This window comes from Danio aesculapii, chromosome 17 (assembly GCF_903798145.1).
Source record: "Danio aesculapii chromosome 17, fDanAes4.1, whole genome shotgun sequence".
NCBI lineage: Eukaryota > Metazoa > Chordata > Actinopteri > Cypriniformes > Danionidae > Danio > Danio aesculapii.
Window position 1 is genome coordinate 28,964,413 of NC_079451.1, and position 20,027 is coordinate 28,984,439.

The window sequence follows — 20,027 nt, forward strand, 5'->3', positions numbered from 1 at the left end:
GAGTGTTTCCTGAAATAGGTTCGTCCATGGACAGAAAATGAGAAGCAATTAGTGCAACTTGATGAACCCATGTTTGAGGATTTATTTATTTAATTATTTTTTTAAAGAAAATTAAGGCTTATTTGTTTTTTGCTTTGTTTTTTTCTTTTTTTTAAATGAACAAGGTTTAGTACTTGCACTCTAAAAATACTGGTTTGTTTTAACTTAAACATTAGTAACATAAACCAAATGTTTGGGTTAAATGTCAAAGAGTTAATTGGGTTAATTGATAACCCAGCTGTTGTGTTGCTTCATATTTAACGTAAATATTTTGTTTTGCTGGGATTTATATACACTCACTGTAAAAAAAAATACTGGTTGCCTTTAATTTTTAAGCTGAATCAAATTAACCTTATGAGTCCATTGATCTTGTATCACATTAAACTGACTTAAAACAGCTTGGATAACTTATACAATTAAGTTAGAACATGATTAACTTAGTTTAAGAAGTTATAATATACCTAAAACATGCTGTCATGACTAATTGATCATTATAACTTTGATATAAAATATCTGTAAATTGACATTTTTCCATGTTTTCTAATTCATTTTTCACTTCTTTATGAGTTGCATTATGGGACCTTGATCTTTCTTAAAACAATTTTAACCTTAAAGTTTGAAAAAGTGACTTATGAACATTTTTAATTGTTTAAAGTGATGTATTGCCTGGGTTGGTGTTGAATATTATGCTGCAAAAACCTGATAATAAGCTGCCAGTACATAAAGAAAAAACTTAGTTCTCTATATATTATTTCTTAAACAATATATTCACTCAAGCTCCCATAATGCAATTCACAACTGTAAATAAACAGAAAACGCAAAATATGGAACTGTTAATTAACAGATATATTTTACAGTGTAGACTCAAAATAATGATTTTGCTGCTTGTCAAACTACTCATTTAAAATGAGTTGAAACAACATCGACAACATGGATGAATTATGTGGAAACCTGCGTTTGAAAAAAAGAGACTCTTGCTGCTTGTTCAAACTTATTTAAAATTAATTGAAACTACGCAATTCTTAACGTTTTTTTGGACAACAGAATTGTTTTATGTTTATTCCACTTAATTTTGTAAAACGATTAAGTTAACTCAAATAATTTGTGTTGTTACAACATGAAGGAATAGTGTGAAACCCAGCAATTTTTACAGTGTATGTATAAAAAATTATGTGTAGTTAGGGCTGGGTGATTAATCGGAAAGTAATTGAAATCTGCATTCAGAACCGATAATCGATCAGATTTTTCCAGGTCGATTAAAAAAAAAAAAAATACAAATTTTCAATTACTTTTTGTTACACTGTGTGTGGAGTCATGTGACCCAGCTCTGTTTTATACTCCTACAGCCACTTTGAAGTCACATCTGATCTCTGGTCAAGTGAACCAGGTCTCTGGTCTTGAACCTTAAGGCTCGTACACACCGGGACGCTTTTCGTTTGAGTTTATCATCAGCATTTTTCGAGACGTTTTTCCGGATTCAAACCCAAGCGATTTTCACTGTCGCTGAGCAGAAGAGTACCTCCAGCTCTAGCAATGAAGAAATTATTGTTCACCAGTGCAATAAGCAGCTCCACGTTCATATGTTTACTGTAACTTCAGCAGCTCCGTGCACGTGAACAAAAGTGACAATCTGGCGCGGCGCATTAAAACATAAAAACGAGCATGAGGCGCTTTTTAAAAATTATGATTTTTTTTGCCTGGTGTTTTGCGCGTTGCTGTGCACGATCATATTGACACCCTCTATTTAGTCACGAGGCGGTAAACACTGACGGAAAACGCGAGCAAAAAACGTCTCGGTGTGCACGGGCCTTTACTTTGTACTACATTGACAATAATTGCAAGCTTCACCAGAGATGCATTGAGACGGCATATTTGCCATTACATTAAAATTATAATTTACATGAAAATATTTGTTCACAGAAGATGCACTGTTTAATGCAATGTTTAAAATATTATTTACAGGATGTACAAGAGTTATTTTATCTGGAAGAGATACTGCTTATTTTCCGCTTTTAATATAAAAGCATTGAAAATATTTGATTTTGTTTCCAAAAGAGCATGTTATTTATTTTCACTTTTTTTAAAAAGAAAAAACTGACTGTTGGTTTTAGGCGCTGTGTGTTTTAATTTCAGTTGTTGAACTTAAATGTTTAATAAATAATTATAGATGGTAGATAGCATGTGATTCCTTTAATTATTTTAAAATCCAGTAATGCACCCTTCATTCAAAAATCTCTCACTTGTAATATGTGAGCATATTTACTGTACAAAACCTGTCAGCGAACTATAAAATAATCATTTATTAATCGTAATCGAGTTAAATGTTCAATTAATTCAGATTTAATGAAAATCGCCAAGCACCTACGTGTAGTGCAAAGTCTTTCCTAACATATACTTCTGAAGATGATTTAGTGGTATATAACCTGATGTCATGTAACTATGGTGCGACGGGCCATTTTGTTAATTTGCATGGATTGGAGGAGGTGTGCAATGGAGAAGAGCGAGTGATTGAATTAGCAGAGTGTTGGAAAAGGGCAGTGTTGACGATATTCCACCACGCCATCGGTTATTATGCTGCATGTGGCTCAAACCAGACAATTTAATATGTCACATTATTCACGGCAGCTCTTGTTGTCCGCTTTGGCCGTCATATGATTGATTTGAAATTGCATTCATCTCAAAGCAATATGAATTCTCTATAACATTTTCACTGTTTAATTTTGACCTCGTTTCTAATTGGATTATTTTGGATAAATGGTTTTGTTTTGTCTGGAGATGCATGATTTGGTGTAATAGCTTGGTGGATGTGCATTAATGATCTTTACAGATGTAAAAAGGATTAAGGATATGTCGGTTTACTTTACTAGAGACAAATCAGTGTTCTTGTATACAATATTTTAGCATTGATTTCAGTTCCATGTGTTTTTTCATAAGGCCAGGTCATCTGCATATGATCATTAATTTGCTTTTCACTGAAAACATCTAAACTTCTTTTAAATAAAAATGCAAATTGTAATAAATAAAAGCTTATTTTTTGAAGCTGCTTCAGTTTTAATCCAGTCTTTAAGCATTAATTTGCAACCTTTGTTAAATACTCAAACTTAAAGACTGTTAGACGTTTTTATCCAGATTTACCATGCATTTGTCTACTATTTAAAATGTAATTTATTGTAACAATTACAGTCTATATTTCAAACACTCTTGTCAGGCATTTTTTAGACCAAGAATCATTTCTTGACATATTAAAAGGCTGTTTAAGGATCCCAAATACAGCCCATATTAATTGTCATTTAAGGTCTTTGAGTGATAGTTCACCAAAAATTTTACTCACTCTTTACTTGTTTCAAACCTTTGAGTTTTTCTTCTGTTCATCACAAAAGAAGATATTTTGAAAAATGCTGGAAACCTGTAACCATTGACTTCCACTATTTGTTTTTGTTACTTTGGATGTCGATGGTTACAGGTTTTTAGCTTTCTCCAAAATATCTTCGTTTGTGTTCAGCTCAAGAAAGATACTCATGATTGGAACCACTTGATGGTGAGTACATAATTTTGTGTGAAATATCACTTTTAATATTTTGTTGATACTCTTCAAATCACTACCCATATGTCAGCAAGTAGTTTTTAATCACTTAAAATGTTGCGTGCTGTGTAAGTTTTACTCAAATATATTGGGTTATGCTAAAGCACACTGACAGAGCATTATTTACCCATTATATACCCATGTATTTTGACTTATTTTATTTTTATTTTAGGTTATTTTAATCGTTAAAGCAGACATTTTACTTAAATTCATGCTTTCTTTGTATATAAACCTTCTTTCATGTATTTAATCTGGTACAGACATGCATTATATTATATGCATATTTTACATAACCTATTGAACATAGAATGACAAATTCTACGAAAAAGGGTTTTGGTGTATTACATCATGTCAGATTTGTGATCTGAAAAATCATTCTCTTCTGAAATCTTCAATCCATGCACTTGTGCTGGTCAGTCTGACTAAGAACTGCTTTTTTCCTTCACGTATCTGTTACTCTTTTCTTTTCCTTTCGAAATACACTGTTAATCGCTAGAGTTCTCTTAGCCGTGTATGTGTGTTTGTTTATGCCCCGCGGTGACTGCTACCCTATACCCTAACACTAATCTCTCTGACATGTGCCAGATGATTGGATTACTGACCATTGCTCTGACGGCTCTCACTACTGCGTCCGGCCACTGAACTCAGACATTGTGTGTGAGACAAACTCCACAATATACTGCAGCATAAAAAAATGCATATATCTTGATATTTTTTTCTTTCTTATCTTATATATGTTTTGCCTAGAGGTGACCAATCCTAATTGTTGTAAAAAATGTCAGAGCTGATATTGAGCATTTCACAAAAAAGAAAAAACACACAAGAAAAAAACGTCTTAAATTTTAGAAAGCTTTATCAGCCTAATGAAGCCTATTAGAATGACCTTATATTTGTACAATTTGACTGTTTTTTTCAGCCTGATCTCACGAGAAAACGTAAGTATTTTACGTTTTGTCAGTTTAGTGGCTAATTTGTATGAATTCGTACGAGTTCAGTCGTTCGAAATTGTACGATTTTAAAAAGGAGGCGTGGCACCTAACCCCACCCCTAAACCCAACCGTCATTGGGGGATGAGCAAATCGTACAAAATTGTACGAATTAGATCGTACGAATTCATACGAATTAGCCACTAAATCAAAAGGTCACAAATTGCCGTGAGATTGTGTTGTTTTTTTATGTATTTATAAGATATTATGTAGTTAAGTAACATCTCACACAAGCACAACTGACAATTTCCCAAATATAAGCATGTAAGTGCAATCACAAATGTCAAATTGATTTTACACAACAGTTTAATATGAGAAGCAAAATGCAAAGCAGTAAGTAAACCACATGTGACCCTGTCTTATGTTGTATGGGTGTATTTAATTTGTGGAAATAGCCAAAATACATTGTATAAATGAAATTGTTTCTTTTATGTCTAAAATAAACTCATTAGATGAACTCAATTTAATTGAGGGCAGGATTTCGGTCCAATAAATTTGTTTAGCACCAACTAAAAACAAAAACTATTCACACAATTAAATGCAATTGAGTTGGTCCAACATGATTTTATCAAATGAAAGTTTAAATTTGTATTTTCATTTAACTTGATCTCAAAGCTCTGATAATATCATGTATGTTTATTATATGTCGTATATTTTGAAGTCTCTTAGTTTTATTTGTTTTATTTTAGTTGTCCTAAATGAAGTAAGGGTCATTTTTTAGCATATTTTATGAGTTGCATTTCCAGTTGATTGAGAGTGATCTCAGAACTCATTTTGGACAGTTATTGTTCACCGAGCAAAGCATCAAACAGCATTTTTGCTAATTAAGCTGCCAACACTCAAAGCATGGGTGCTTCTGCAAGGTGGTAATCTCAAAACTCAAAGAAGTGCATGAAAATATTATAAATCTTCAAACTAAATTGAAGATTAAACTCGAAGATGTATTTCTATTAACATCTAAGGTTACTTCTATTGTCAACATTTCGCTCTCTTAATTCAATCCCACGCAAAGCATGCTAGGAACTATCCCCTAACTATCCCCTAAATCCCCTAACCAGGTAGTTGGACCAACACAATTTCTTCATGTTGTCCCAACACAAATCGCTTAAGTTAACTTAATGGTTTACAAATATAAGTGGACTGAACATAAATAAATTGACCAAAGAAATGACAAGAATTGTGTCGTTTCAGCTCATTTTGAACAGGTAGTTTGAACAAGCAGCAGTAATCCTTTTGAGTGCAGAATATATGTAAAAATCATCTTCTATCAAGAATTTTCATTTCGTAAATCTATAAAGAGTACATTTTTGGTTAGTAATGTGCATTGCCAATTGAATTTTAACGTTTTAACACAGATTTTCTCAACGTTTAGATTTTTTATAACCCTCAGATTCCAGATTTTCCAATGACTGTATCTCAGTCATATGTTTTCCTATCTTAACAACCCATACATCAATGAAGGAGTTATTTATTCAGCTTTCAGATAATGTAAACAGATCTGTTTAAATTCACCCTTATTACTGATTTTGTGGAAGTTTTCATTTAAATTAATCTGAATTCTTACAAAAATGACCTATTTTATGAAACAAACTAGCAAACAAAAAATACGTTATTATAGTTAAACCATGGCGTTCATAATCAACTATGGTTTTGCTACATTTACCATAGCTTAACCATGGTATTAGTGGTAAAACTGCTTATAAAATGGTAATAAATACAAAAAAGAATGGTTAATTTACATTTGCTACATTAAAACAGTTAAAAAATTGTGAATTGTTGTGAGTGAAGTTTGTGTTTTAAAGATTCACAGTAATATATTTGTCTGTTGTTGTTGTTCGTCTCTTTGGTTGGTGTTTGCTCTTTTTGCCAGCTGGTGTGGGCGAGTCTGTATCTGTTTGTCGATCTTAATGTCATTAGCTCACCTCTGCACGTCAGGTTACAGATAAAATAACAGATTAAATCCCAAACCTTCATTTGAAAGAGAAACAGACTCTCAGCACACACACAAAAGATCTGTGCTGCACTTTTTTCTGAGATCCTTCATGTAAACGTATTGATCTGCTGAAGGCTGCTTCCTCAATTTGTACAGTTTACGTCAAAGCGTATTACATTTACAGTGGGTTGTTTGACGATGGATCTTTTTACCAAACTCCTCATTCAGTCGTCAGAAGCATAGAATAGACCTGCCGCTTCAATGTTGATTCTGTTGATTTATTACTTGATCGCTCGTGGCACGAGTGTTTGCTTTGGCACGTCATTCTCTGTCTTCCCGCAGGACTGCTGTGTATTCGATCTGGAAGCTTAATCACGTTCAGATTCAACCAAAGTCTCGCTTTGTCAAATGACTTCATTTTATGTAGCAGTGGTGATTTAAATTGATCACAAGTGGCAGTAAAGGTATTAATCATGTTATAAAAGATTTCTATTTGAATAAGTGTTGTTCATATTCATCAGGGAATGCAGGGGAGAAATGTATCATAGATTTAGATTATGCAAAATATATAATGCATTCTGACTTTAAGGCATTAAACCAGCATGCTAGAAGGATTTATTAAGGATCGTGTGACACTGAAGACTGGATCAATGCTGCTAAATATGTAACTTTTCCATCATAGTAATAAATTATTAATGTATAAATGTAGGTGCGTCATTTATTTGTTAAAATATCTCAATTCACACACACACACACACACACACACGCACACACACACACACACACACACACACACACACACACACACACACACACACACACACACACACACACACACACACACACACACAAACACAAAATCGTATTGCTTGTTCCAGTGTTTTTTACCACAGTTTGTTATTTCTGTCTTAAATACTCTCATAATCACAATTGTGGCCTAATGTAAACAATAAGCACTGATGTCTGTAGTGGAGATTAAAACAGTGATCGCAAATAATAAATAATAAACACCATTAATAATGTACGACACTGAATCATTTAAGAGATCTGTATGAAAATCCCTATACATTCATCAATGAAATGAGTAAAGTCTTTGAATCTCTCAGTCATTCATTTCAAGAAAAAATATAGAGAATTATTATGAATTTTGGCTTTGTTTGTTTGAATGAATAATATAAATATATAATTTTCAAAATAGAAAATACGTTTAAGCAATTACAGTTTTGTCCTAGCCTCTTGACAATTACTTATTTTAAATTGTCTATTAAAAATCTAATAGAAACAGCGATCTGTTTTAAACAAACAAGCGTGATTCTCAGTTTTATTCAGAATTGAGGAGCTTTAGTTAAAATACAGTAAACAACTGTAATAAACAGTATTTGAAACAGAACAAAAATAACAGTATTACTGTTTCTTTACAGTGTTTATGATCAAACAAATGCAGCATTGGAGAGTAGACAGTAACACTTTATTTTAAGGTGTCCTTAATACACAAGCTCTATGTACTTACTATGTAATTGTGCATGATTACAATCAATCAGTGTCGGGCAAGTTACTTAAAGTAATAATGACAAATTACTCACTACTACTGGAAAATTGTAATTTGATTACAAATTACTTAATATAAAAAGTAATCAGATTAGTAATTATTTTACTTTGAAGTTACTTTAAAACAGTGTAAAACATATAAAATACAAAATAAACTGCAGCTCTCCATAATTTAATATTCACTGAAAAACATCACAATGGGTTTAACACATTCAAATCTTTTAAAGAGATAGTTCATCCAAAACTTAATTCTTTCATCGTTTACTTAATCTTCACTTGTTACAAACCTGTTTGTCTTTTTTTTGTTGTTCTTTTGAAAACAAGAAGAAAACTGGATACCTGCAACCATTGACATCCATAGTAGGAAAAAGACATAGTATGTCTGCAGATGTTGAATGCCTGAAATCTGCAATATGTGAGCATAATACAAAAGATGCCATATGTGAACAGCCCCATAAGCAGCTACACTTCTCTTAGTATATTCAGAAGTTACCTTCACTTCCAATCCTGCACAAAAATTCAATTTAGCCTGTTTAGGTTGAGTTGGACCGCTGGGTTTTTGAGTGCTGGTGTCCTCCTTGGCAACGAGTATTGTCGTAGAATGCTGTTCAAGTGCTTGAACAAGCTGCTGGTCGAGTTAAAAGCAGTCAAAAGTTTTTTAAAACTGGATATAGACTGCATTTCACAGCAACAATTTTGGTTTTAAACTCAAGGAAATCAAAGCAATATCTGTATTTTTACTTAAAGAACCAACCACTCTCGTCAGCAGCCATTTCAGCTCGTGTTCTCCTAAAAATTAAAAAGCGCAATGTGATTTTTAATTTATTTATTATTATTATTATTTTTTTTGCAAAGCTATTTTTTAAAATACTGACGCCTATATTTGTAATATAAGTATCACAATTACATTGACTTTAGTAACCGTAGTCAAATTACACAAACTTAAAATGGAATTCGTTACATTACTGGCTTCCCCAAAAATGTAATTAGAATACAGTAATGCGTTACACCCAACGCTGCATGCAACTAAGCACTCTAATGAATTAATATAACCCAGTTATTAAATTTACATTTACATTTAGTCATTTAGCAGACGCTTTTATCGAAAGAGACTTACAAATGAGGACAAGGAAGCAATTTACACAACTATAAGAGCAACAGTGAGTAAGTGCTATAGACAAGTTTCAGGTGTGTAAAGTCTAAGAAGCATAGCATTAGTAATGTATTTTTTAATTTTTTTTTTCTTGAGAGAGTACAGTTAGTGGTATAGCCAGAGAGGCAGTTACAGATTAAGAAGGAAAGTGGAGACTAAATAGTTGAGTTTTTAGTTGTTAAATAAATAAGTACACGATAACAAAGACACGATAACAAAGACACATAAAAAAATTGCGCAATCAAGATTTCTTTTCAAAAATGCATCGGAACCCTCAAGCTTTTTGTGATTTATTTTTATTTGTATTATTATATTTTTTTTTATTATAATTTTTTATTTTTATTTGTGTATCTTAAATTCATTACATTTGGACAAAACATAGTTTATGAACAACCACAAATAAATCCGACACCTAGACTGCAGGAAGTTTGGCGAGAGGAGAAAGGGTCATACCCACTGAGCCTGGTTTCTCTCAATGATTTTTTCCTTCACTTTCATCAATTGGTGAAGTTTGTTCCTCACCACTGTTGCCACTAGCTTGCTTGGTTTGAGACTTGTGAAGCTGCTCATTGATGGATTTGCTCTTCAGTTTTTGGACTTTCAGCAGTGAAAATTAAACCACACTGAACTGAACTAAACTAAACTTAACTCTGAAAACTGGACTGACACGGTTTCAATTTGCTAAAACTTCTACGTTAAGCTGCTTTGACACAATCTACATTGTAAACGCGCTGTAGAAATAAAGATAAATTGAACTAAAATACAGAATAAACAATTTTCTTTTATTATTCCTGGATGTGCCAGCATAAAGCAAAGCTTGTATATAGTGTGTTTTACATGCTTTGCTTTTGCTTTATATTGTGTGTGTTGTCTGTCATACATCATTATCATCACCTGTGTTGCTTAAGCAAAGAATGATTAAGTCTGTTCTGAAAAGGCTAGATTTATACAAGCCGGTCAGAGAGAAAGCTGGGGGATGAGGGGAGTGGGAGGATAAATGAAATGGATAGCTGGAAAAATGGAGGTATAGAGAGGGTGAGAGAGAGAGAGATGGAGAGTGGGAGGTTTGGCTCCTCCAGCAACAGGTGTACACACAAGGCAACTGTCTGTTCTGTACAATGGCTTCAATGGGCATCTGTCAACAATCACACCGCTGCACCAAACGCATCCGCCACCTACAACACGTACACACTCACTGACCCCTCATGACAACAAACTGCCATTCGCTTGTACACGCTGTGCCAGAACTGCCCGAGCTGATGTTGTGTGACATGTTTTCCTTCACGGAGCTGTTGTTCATCTGTCCGTCTGTCTCTTTGAGCGTGCGCTACGATTTGATGTCTGTGTGCATTTTGAGGCAGTATTAGGGTGGCCAAGCATCACATTACACATGCCTTTTGAGAGAAAGTCATCAGAAGGAAAGTTGAAAAATAAATCCAATCAAAATTTAGATGCTATTTTACGGGGTTTGTTATGGATTGTGTGTTTTGTAATTGAAATGGGGGACACTTGTGTTCAGGCAAAATCTGATGTGAAGAAAATAAGCACTATTCATGAAACTTTGTTCATTTATACTTACAAAGTTTGTAGTTTCAAAGTATAATTTTACATTTCATTTGGCCAAAAAGTTGATATATTCAACAAAACATAAAATAAACAATAAAAATAAACATGTTTTTTTGGTGTGTGTGTGTGTGTGAGAGAGAGAGAGAGAGAGAGAGAGAGAGAGAGAGAGAGAGAGAGAGAGAGAGAGAATGTTGATTGTTAAATGTTTAGTTTATTCTGATTTATTATTATTTTTATTTATTTTTTTACTACTTTTTACTGCGTTTATCATGTTTTTATATATACTGAATACATTCTTTTTAATGTAAACTTTATAAATGCTTTGGCAATACATTTGTAATGTCTGTACATTTGTATTAAAGCAATTGTTTGATTTTTATTTCGAGGGACAGTTATCAGAGAAAACTTCAAAGTGAATAAAATAGTTATTGTGTGCTCAATAGCATTGTTTGCTTTTAAGGTGACGTAACATCTGCATGGAATCACAATTTACAATGTTTATTTTGCTAGTGCATATTACTATTTTTTTTGTAACTTTTAACCTGTTAATCTATTTAAAAAAGGTTGTTGTTTTTTTATCTTCAAAGTTTGTTTCTGCATTTGGAGTGGAGGTTTTTCTCTATCAGTTTGACGGGTTCAGCCACAATATTCTTAACCACACTCCTCTTACCGTTAGTTAGTTACGAGTTAATGATGCGTAAAAAAAAACGCCCCGCCCCCTACTCAATATTCCGTTTCAGTTGGAAGTACATCAACATACTGAAAATGTGCTGTTAATTTACTTTTGCTAAGACTTGTTTTCTTTGCTATAACTTTATTATTATTATAAAAAACATGCATCTAAAATATAAATGTATGTATTTAACACTAGAGCCTCCTGAGGATACTCAAAGGGAGGACACTTGTAGTGTAGTTTATCAAATGTGAAATAATAAGGTTATAAATGACGTTCAGTTTCTAGCATAGCAATCATTAAGCTTTTTTTTTTTTGCTGTCAACCTGGTTGTATCACCACAAGCATTGGTATTAATTTTGTTTTGTGTCTTTGTATGTATATTTTTTTGATGCCGATAGCCATTGCTTTTCATTTTATGAAGAATTTGAACTGTTTCTCATATTTTGTTTACGTTTCTAATATTTTAATTTGACTGTATAGACTGGGCTAATACAAAACTACTACATATAAATTGCTTTAGAAGATATGTAAATTCTACTTTTCTACCATTTTTAAAGTTCTATATCAGTGCAATTAAGTAAAAAGAAGCAATATACAATATATTATTCGCAATTTTCCCTTTTATATTTCATAGGGGAAAAAAGGATGCACTGATATGGATGTTTTGCTCACTGCAATAGCTGATAACTTTATATTTGTAAGCTGATAACCAATATGTTGGCTGATAAATATAAATCTTATTATGATCCTTATCCTATAGTTCTTTATTCATATTAATATTCGATTAGACTTCAATTTTATTATCATTCATTTAGTCATATTAGTTAATTACATGTATTACTATACTGTAAAAAAGTTGACTCAACCTAAAATTGTAAGGCAACTTGCTGCAGAGCTTTTAAATTTTTTTTATTAGTTGACTCAACTTAAATTGAGTCTAGTGCAGAAGTTCACTTGAGTTGGCTCAAAAATGCTGTGTAGCAAGTTGCCTTACAATTTTAAGTTAAATAAATTTTTTTAACTGTATATAGTTAGGGTAATAATGTGCAGTTATGCATAATTTATTGTAATTACTATAGTAAGTACATGGAACTTACACCTTAAAATACATTGTTACCTAGTTTTCTTATTGAGCCGATAACAATAACATTAAAATAAGCATTAGTCTGCTGATCTCAATAATAGCACACATCTCTAGGTATAATCAGTTATACGTGATTGCTACAACGCTTGGTTGAGTAGATTATGCTATTGTTTTATTGGATCAGCTCTGGGCTTGTTTTTATCGTGGCTCTATTGAACGCATGTAATGGTATGTTGTAAGTGTTGTGTTTTAATCCTGACATTTATGCTGTGATCAATGGAATTGACCCGAAAATGTCCCACAGGCCCTGGTGTGTGTTTGTTTGTTGTTGAAAAGCTGTTTTATATTTCCGCAACACTCGATGTGAGGGTGTATCTGTGAACCGTGCGATGATGAGGTGAGACGGGCAGCAAATTGACACATGAGCAGCGTCCTCACGTAGCATTCGGAGCGACAGCAGTCCGTTTACCTGCACTCAACACTCTCTCTCTCACACAAACACACACAAGCAATGAGTGTGTGAATGTTTCTCCTGCTGTGCCTTTCCATGCTTGTGTAATTACCCCTTAGCCAGCGCTCAGCTACAGAAATCGCCTGTAATTGCCGCTCAATGTCGCCGTTTGGTTCCTGTGTCAGACAAATCTTTCTTTCCCTCTTTCATTTCTTCTCTCTCTTTAAAGCGTGTCATTTTGTCATCTAAAATAGGGGAAAACAAAGGTACATATTAAGCACAGGTGTTTCTTTCACCCTCTGCTAGATGTAGCATTTGTATTTTGGGTTTTATTGCATTTTCTTTATATTTTCTCCTGTAATTTGGAGGATCTTGGTTCACGTTTTGTTGCAATTAAAGGATTGGTTTACCCCTGAATGAAAATTTGTCATAATTTATTCAACCTCATGTTGTTTCAAGAACATTGCCTCTTTATTTTGAAATCTTTTAAACACAAATGAGGATATTTTTTTGAGATTTCTGTCCATCCTTTTCTATTTTCTATTTTTATTATTATTTTTGGGTCAACAAACATTACATTGAGGGACAGAAACCTCTCGGATTTGGATAAAAATATCTTTGTTTGTGTTCCAAAAATAAACAAGTTCAATGGGTTTAGAGTGACATCAGAGAATAAAAATTTCTACATTTACTAGTAAAATTAACTAACATTTCAATCTAATGTTAATGCTTTCTGTGATCTTGTCTTTTCATGTATATAACTTCACCAAATGTTCCTTATTTAATTTCAAAGTCAGTGCATATATTTAGTTTGTGATGCTAAAATACAATACGTACCTGTTTTGGAAGGCTTTGATCTGGATGTTTGCTAGTAATTTTTAGGGGTTGTTAAGGTTGATATTGATGAAAGTCTACTCTAGATCACAGCCCTTGTGAAATTAACCTATGCAAACAACAGAGTCTTGTTTTTCATGTATGGTCTGTTTGTTTTATCAGTTGAATTTATTAAATCTAGATCATTTAATTTCATCCTAGATTCACCCAGGTGGTGAATAAGGTATTCCGTACATTGGCTTTGCCTTCAATTTCATTCTCAGTGGCAATGAATTATCGGAAGAATTCCTGGTAAAAGCACTATAAGTGGCCTCAAAAAGCCTGAAGCTTTTGTTTTTCTCTCACAGACCCTCTCTGACATGTGTAAAAGGAGGGATCAGGTTGTGTCCTGAGGGAGGAAATGTTCAGAATTAATCATCTCTGTGGAGCGTTTAACAGCAGTCATTTAGATTTATGTTGCTGTGTTTTTGTCTGTTATACACAAACTTATCTCCAGCCTTTCAGCTAAGCTGACTTGTATGCAAATTGTATTGGCACAAGTGTTGTCTTTTTTTCCCAACACACTAAAATGGCTACCACAAGTCTACTCCTTCAATAGCAGTGTAGTTAAGTACGTTACTTGTTTGTTTGTTTGTTTGTTTGTTTGTTTGTTTGTTTGTTTGTTTGTTTTACTGGAATCTTCAAACATTTTCTAAAAATAGTATTAAAGAGTGTTTGCATTACAGTGACATTTTTATTGTGGCATGCAATATTTGTTTAAACAATGAACACAGCATTAAGATTCCAGTGTTAAATAGATTAATTTATTATTAATAACATTACAAATAAATAAATCATGAGCCACGTAATGTAGTTCGTTGCTCTACCTGTATTGCGGTTATGGTTAATACGTTCTTGGATGGATGGATGGATGGATGGATGGATGGATGGATGGATGGATGGATAGATAGTATTAGAATTTATTGGGCCGAATTATTTTTAGTTGCCCTCTAAGAACTTCCCAGGAGTTAGTAAATGTTTCTATAGACAGTCAGTCATTGGTCAAAACTGGGCAAGTCAGTCTTCTGCTTGCCAGATTGAGTAGATTGTCTGTTTTTTCATCCCATGTTTAACTCAATCAGTGCCCTTCTCAAGGGTTATAACAAATGACAGCAGCAAAATTACAGTCATCCATCTCAGCAGTGTGGATCTGCATCCTGTCTTTTCTTGCCCACCCCCAGCACAAATGGCTGAGAGAGAGAACAAGGGAGACATACACAGAGGCCATATTATGGAAAGATCAAGCATAAACAATCTTACTGGCGTTTGTGCAGCTATTATACAGTCCAGGCCATCATTTTTTTGTTTCTTGGTGGAGCTTGTGGAATCTTTCTTCATATTGGCAGACTAACATGCTCCTTATGTTCTTGGTAGTATATTGGTGTCCCAAAGAGCAGGTGGAGCTGCAGGTGGATGTTGTGATGCTGGCTTTGTGATGCAGCCGGCGTCGAAATAGCAGCTGCTACTTCGTGGCACATTTGGAGTGAAATTAGCTGTAATTGCAGACCTCCCTTGCCTTGGTTTCAGAGAGCATTGTTTTATCACCATGAAAATTGTTGGATGTGATGGAAAGAGAGGGCTTTGTATAGAAAGTGATGGCTGTCTTATTCACATCATAATGTAGGTTGTCCGCCCTAATTATAAACTGCTTTTGCTGTCAAAAAACTGCTGTCTTTTGACTTAACCACTTCCGTTCCTCTCAAATAAGTAGCAAAATCTTTTCTAAACTTTTCTTTCCTGACAAGTCCCACTTTGTGATTTTATAAATATTGTTTCCCTTTCTTCTTTTTTTTAGACGGAGGTGATCAAAGGACCATCTGGGAGTGTGGGAATGACATTCAGGCATGTTCCAGCTAGTGATGGTGACACGGTGCATGTTAGCATAGAAACTGTCACCCCAAACTCCCCAGCTGCCCTGGCGGATTTACAGAGAGGAGATCGCCTCATTGCTATTGGAGGTTAGACATTACATAAATGTATTTTTCATCATTGAAATTACATGGTGGAAATTTTTATGCCCAATTTTGCACTGTTTCATTGTAGATTTGCAAACTTTTAAATGTTCTTCATGTCTGTTTGAACAGGAGTCAAAGTGACATCCTCTGTCCAAGTGCCGAAGCTGCTAAAACAAGCTGGAGAGAGAGTGATAGTCTTGTATGAGAGGCCTGTTCGGCACCATGTGCCTACTGGAGGTCTTGGGATGCTCCAAGAAACCCTAGGCCCAATGGAGGAGCCCAGCTATCTTCCACAACCTGGGGGTTATGAGGAGGACCCAGCCCCAATAACCACAATGGACATATCTGAAAATAAAGACAATGACTCTGAGTTTGAGGAACTGAATGTCGAGTCCAAAACAGCTGCAGCACCAGTCACCATTGACAATAAGGAGGATTTCCTGCTCTCTGTAAACCAAAGTCCCAAAAAAACTGTGGCCAACCTGGCCAAGCCCCTTGGTTCCATTTCGCCAATTCTGAACCGCCGGCTGAACCTTCAGTCCCCTCTTAAAACCCAGCCCAAAGAATCACCAAAACCCCCAACTCTCAAAAATGCAGAACCTTCTGAACAACCACAGAGACCAACAGTGCCCCCTCCTCCACCACCTGCACGCCCTCCTGTTCCTCCGAGGCCTCATATAAAGGTCACATCTGCCTCTTCAGAAACCCAAAGCCTGGTAGAAGGTAATGAACCTGCAGTGGAAAAAAGCCCAGAAAAAACACAGCCAAATACTGGCAATGGGGAAAAGCCAGTAGAGAAAATCCCTGTTAAGCCACCAGAGCCGAAGCCTGTCAGCAAGCACCCAGAACCCACAGAGGACATTCTAAATATTCCAGCCACAAACAAACAAGATTCAGCCAAAGACAAGATATCCGAGAGCTCGTCCAACACTAGGGACAGTGTTGATGAGCAGGGTCTCTGGGAATCATCTGAGACCATGTACCGCAACAGGACTGCTCGCTGGAACAAAGCCTCTGTGATCTTTGAGGTGGAAAGCAACCATAAATTCCTTAATGTAGCACTTTGGTGCAAGGACCCCTTCAAGCTTGGTAGTCTCTTGTGCTTGGGGCATGTCAGCTTGCGCTTGGAACATCTAGCACTGGAATGCATATCTACGTCATCTGCTGAATATCAGAGCACCTTCCGTCTTTGTGCTCCTGAACCAAGGGCCAGCGTTAGCCGTACCGCTTTGCGTAGCTTAAGCACTCACAAAGGTTTCAACGAGAAACTGTGTTATGGAGATGTTACGCTCAACTTCACTTACCTGGCGGATGGGGAGTCAGACCTCTCCAGTGGACTTACGGAACGTGAGCGGGAAGGGAGTCTTCAGGAAGACGACTTAAAAGATCGAGAAAGAGAACGGGAGCAGGTGCTTATGGTAACACGGGATGAACCAAGTTACAGCGGCATGCAGATTGGAGAGATGCGGCACAATTTCCAAGACACTCAATTCCAGAATCCAACGTATTGTGAGTATTGCAAGAAGAAGGTGTGGACCAAGGCTGCCTCACAGTGCATGATCTGTTCTTATGTCTGCCACAAGAAATGTCAAGAGAAATGTCTATTGGAGCACCCTTATTGCGTAGCCGCCTCAGACCGGCGTGGGGCAGACCCAGAGGCTAAGTCCACAATCAACCGGGCAACAACTGGCCTTACACGTCACATTATCAACACTAGCTCTCGACTTCTCAATCTGAGACAGGTGCCCAAAGCCAGACTTGCTGAGCAGGTTGTAGACATGGGATCAGGTGTGGTGGAACCTTCTCCGAAACACACACCTAACACATCTGATAACGAGAGCAGTGACACAGAGACCTATACTGGGGCCAGTCCATCTAAGCAGCCGGCTGGCAGCAGTGGCTCAAAACTTGTCCGCAAGGAAGGTGGGCTGGACGACAGTGTCTTCATTGCTGTCAAAGAGATCGGTCGAGATCTTTACCGTGGCCTCCCGACTGATGAGCGTTCACAAAAATTAGAGTTAATGCTGGACAAGTTGCAGCAGGAGATTGACCAGGAGCTGGAACATAACAACTCGCTGAGCACTGAAGAGCGAGACACTATTGACTCTCGACGCAAGACCCTCATCACTGCTGCTCTAGCCAAGTCTGGTGAACGACTCCAAGCTTTGACTCTGCTCATGATACACTACCGTGCTGGCATCGAAGACCTAGAGTCTGTAGAAAGCACCTCTCCATCCGAACAGCATGGCTTTCCAAAGGCGAAATCTGAGGGTCTGGAGGAGGCACTGATGGGCACAGAAGTCTACGACAGTGACATGTGCAGTCCAGTTGATGTTCAGATGCTGGATGAGATTACAGAGGAGCAGATCTGTGTAGAGGCTTTGCCGTAAAGATGACGACAGGCATCAGGAGATTGTGACTGAGGACTTTTTAGCACGCTTGAGTAAAGGTTGACCTGTGAGCAATTCACAGGTGGGAAAAAGTATTCCTGAAGATCACTGCAGTGTACTGTGATTTGAGGAATTTTCTGAGTAAAAGTTACCAGATTTTTTTTTCTTTTTACATTTAATTTTTTTAATATTTTGTTTCCCCCAGTCACTGTTGTAGAGGACAAACCCATCAATATGTAGACTTACAGCAGTATTACATAAAACACACAAAATATGCGCTCCCATTACATGATCAAACTGTATGTTTTACCTGCCTTACCTGAACGGTGCAATCAGTTTTTTTACAACAAGCTTCAGAAGGGAGAGTCAGTTTGAGCTTGAATATGTATTTGTATTCAAACTTTGTGTACTGATAGAAATTGAATTGCATACATGTGTGCTATTGATGATGTCCGTGGTTGGAAATACACCATGCCCAGTGTGTTTTGAGCTTCTCTGCCTTACACTATATCCACTAGAAAAGGTAGAATTATCCAGTCCATAGAACATGATGCCATTCCCAACCAACATTGTCCTCTTTGCTAAGCACCTTTTCTTATGTTACTTTACAATTGTTGCTCATTTTAAAGCGTAATTTCTTTAATGTTTGTTTTTTTAAAAGGTTCAATGTTGAATTGAGTGAGATAATCTTGATGTTATGTTATTGGGGACCATTTGTTTTTGAGTAATTTATATGTCACAATGCCAATGTGACTTTATTATTTTTTTGAGGGATATTTATATTGCTTTATATGTTTCATAATATATGTTTCCAATGATTATTATGGTCTCATTATATTTTAATATCAAAATTAATATACTTTAAAAACCTTCATGAGTTCTAAAAGGGTGGCAACTTTTCTTGGCTGTTTGTTTTTATCCTCATCAGTTGGTCTGGGTGAATGGTTATGCTTGTGTGAATGTGTTAGCCTTCATTTTGTTTGAATTGTCTCACATCTGTGTGTGCTAGGGCTTGATTTGCCACTGTTTAAAAGTTAATTTTACAGATGTACTAATGAATGTATCTCCAAAATTACTCTCATTGCATTCATTATTCCATTCGCCTCTCAACACATCATCTCTCAAAGTGTAAAACTACATCATTAAAAGCTCTTGTCAATACATACAGTACTCATCAATTCCCAAAGCTAAAGTGCAAGTTCATTAACAGTCTGTAATTTGTTTGCTAGGCTCAAAAGCTGCGAGTCTTGTGGCTTCTGTCTGTTCCGTCAAGTTTCTGTTATCACTCCCATTTTACTGATTTCATGTGGTTCACACATGGATATCTGTCATTGGCTGCATACATGTTTTCCTAAGTAAAGTTTTTTAGTAAAAACAAACAAACAAAAAAATATATAATGAGGCCTTTAGGTTGCAAGGACAGAACTCCTAGTCAAACCAACCTGTATTAACAATCTTGCTGTCCTAGTTAAAGTTCCTGCTGCTATAACTGTACTATTCACTGGGCCTGGCACATACATTTAAGGGTTGTTCCCCTGAATCTGGCCCATTGGTTATGTTCCACAGTGGTCCTCGGACAGCTTATCCTATTCAGCTGAAGAATCGATCTTATTTTTGACTTGTGCAATATAAGTCGAATCACTTGAAGAAATAACATTTAAGTGTAAGCTCACTAAATAAGACTCTCTTTTTTTTCTTTTGCTGTTTTAATTCTACTGTCTAGTTGCAGCTGCTGTTATCCTGTGCTTCTCGAATTCAAATGATCTCTGTCACAATGGAAGGAAAAAAAA

General features: G+C 35.6%; 1 protein-coding gene across 1 annotated transcript in view; it reads left to right on the plus strand.

Annotated features, from left to right (window-relative positions):
* pdzd8 (PDZ domain containing 8) overlaps positions 1 to 19,400 on the plus strand; it is a 69,780-nt gene extending 50,380 nt beyond the window's left edge. The window contains exons 4-5 of the mRNA XM_056476762.1: positions 15,688 to 15,850; positions 15,977 to 19,400. Coding sequence (XP_056332737.1) covers positions 15,688 to 15,850; positions 15,977 to 18,237 — 2,424 coding nt within the window. The 3' untranslated portion in view covers positions 18,238 to 19,400. The remainder of the gene's footprint in view (positions 1 to 15,687; positions 15,851 to 15,976) is intronic.
* The last annotated feature ends 627 nt before the right edge of the window (positions 19,401 to 20,027 follow it).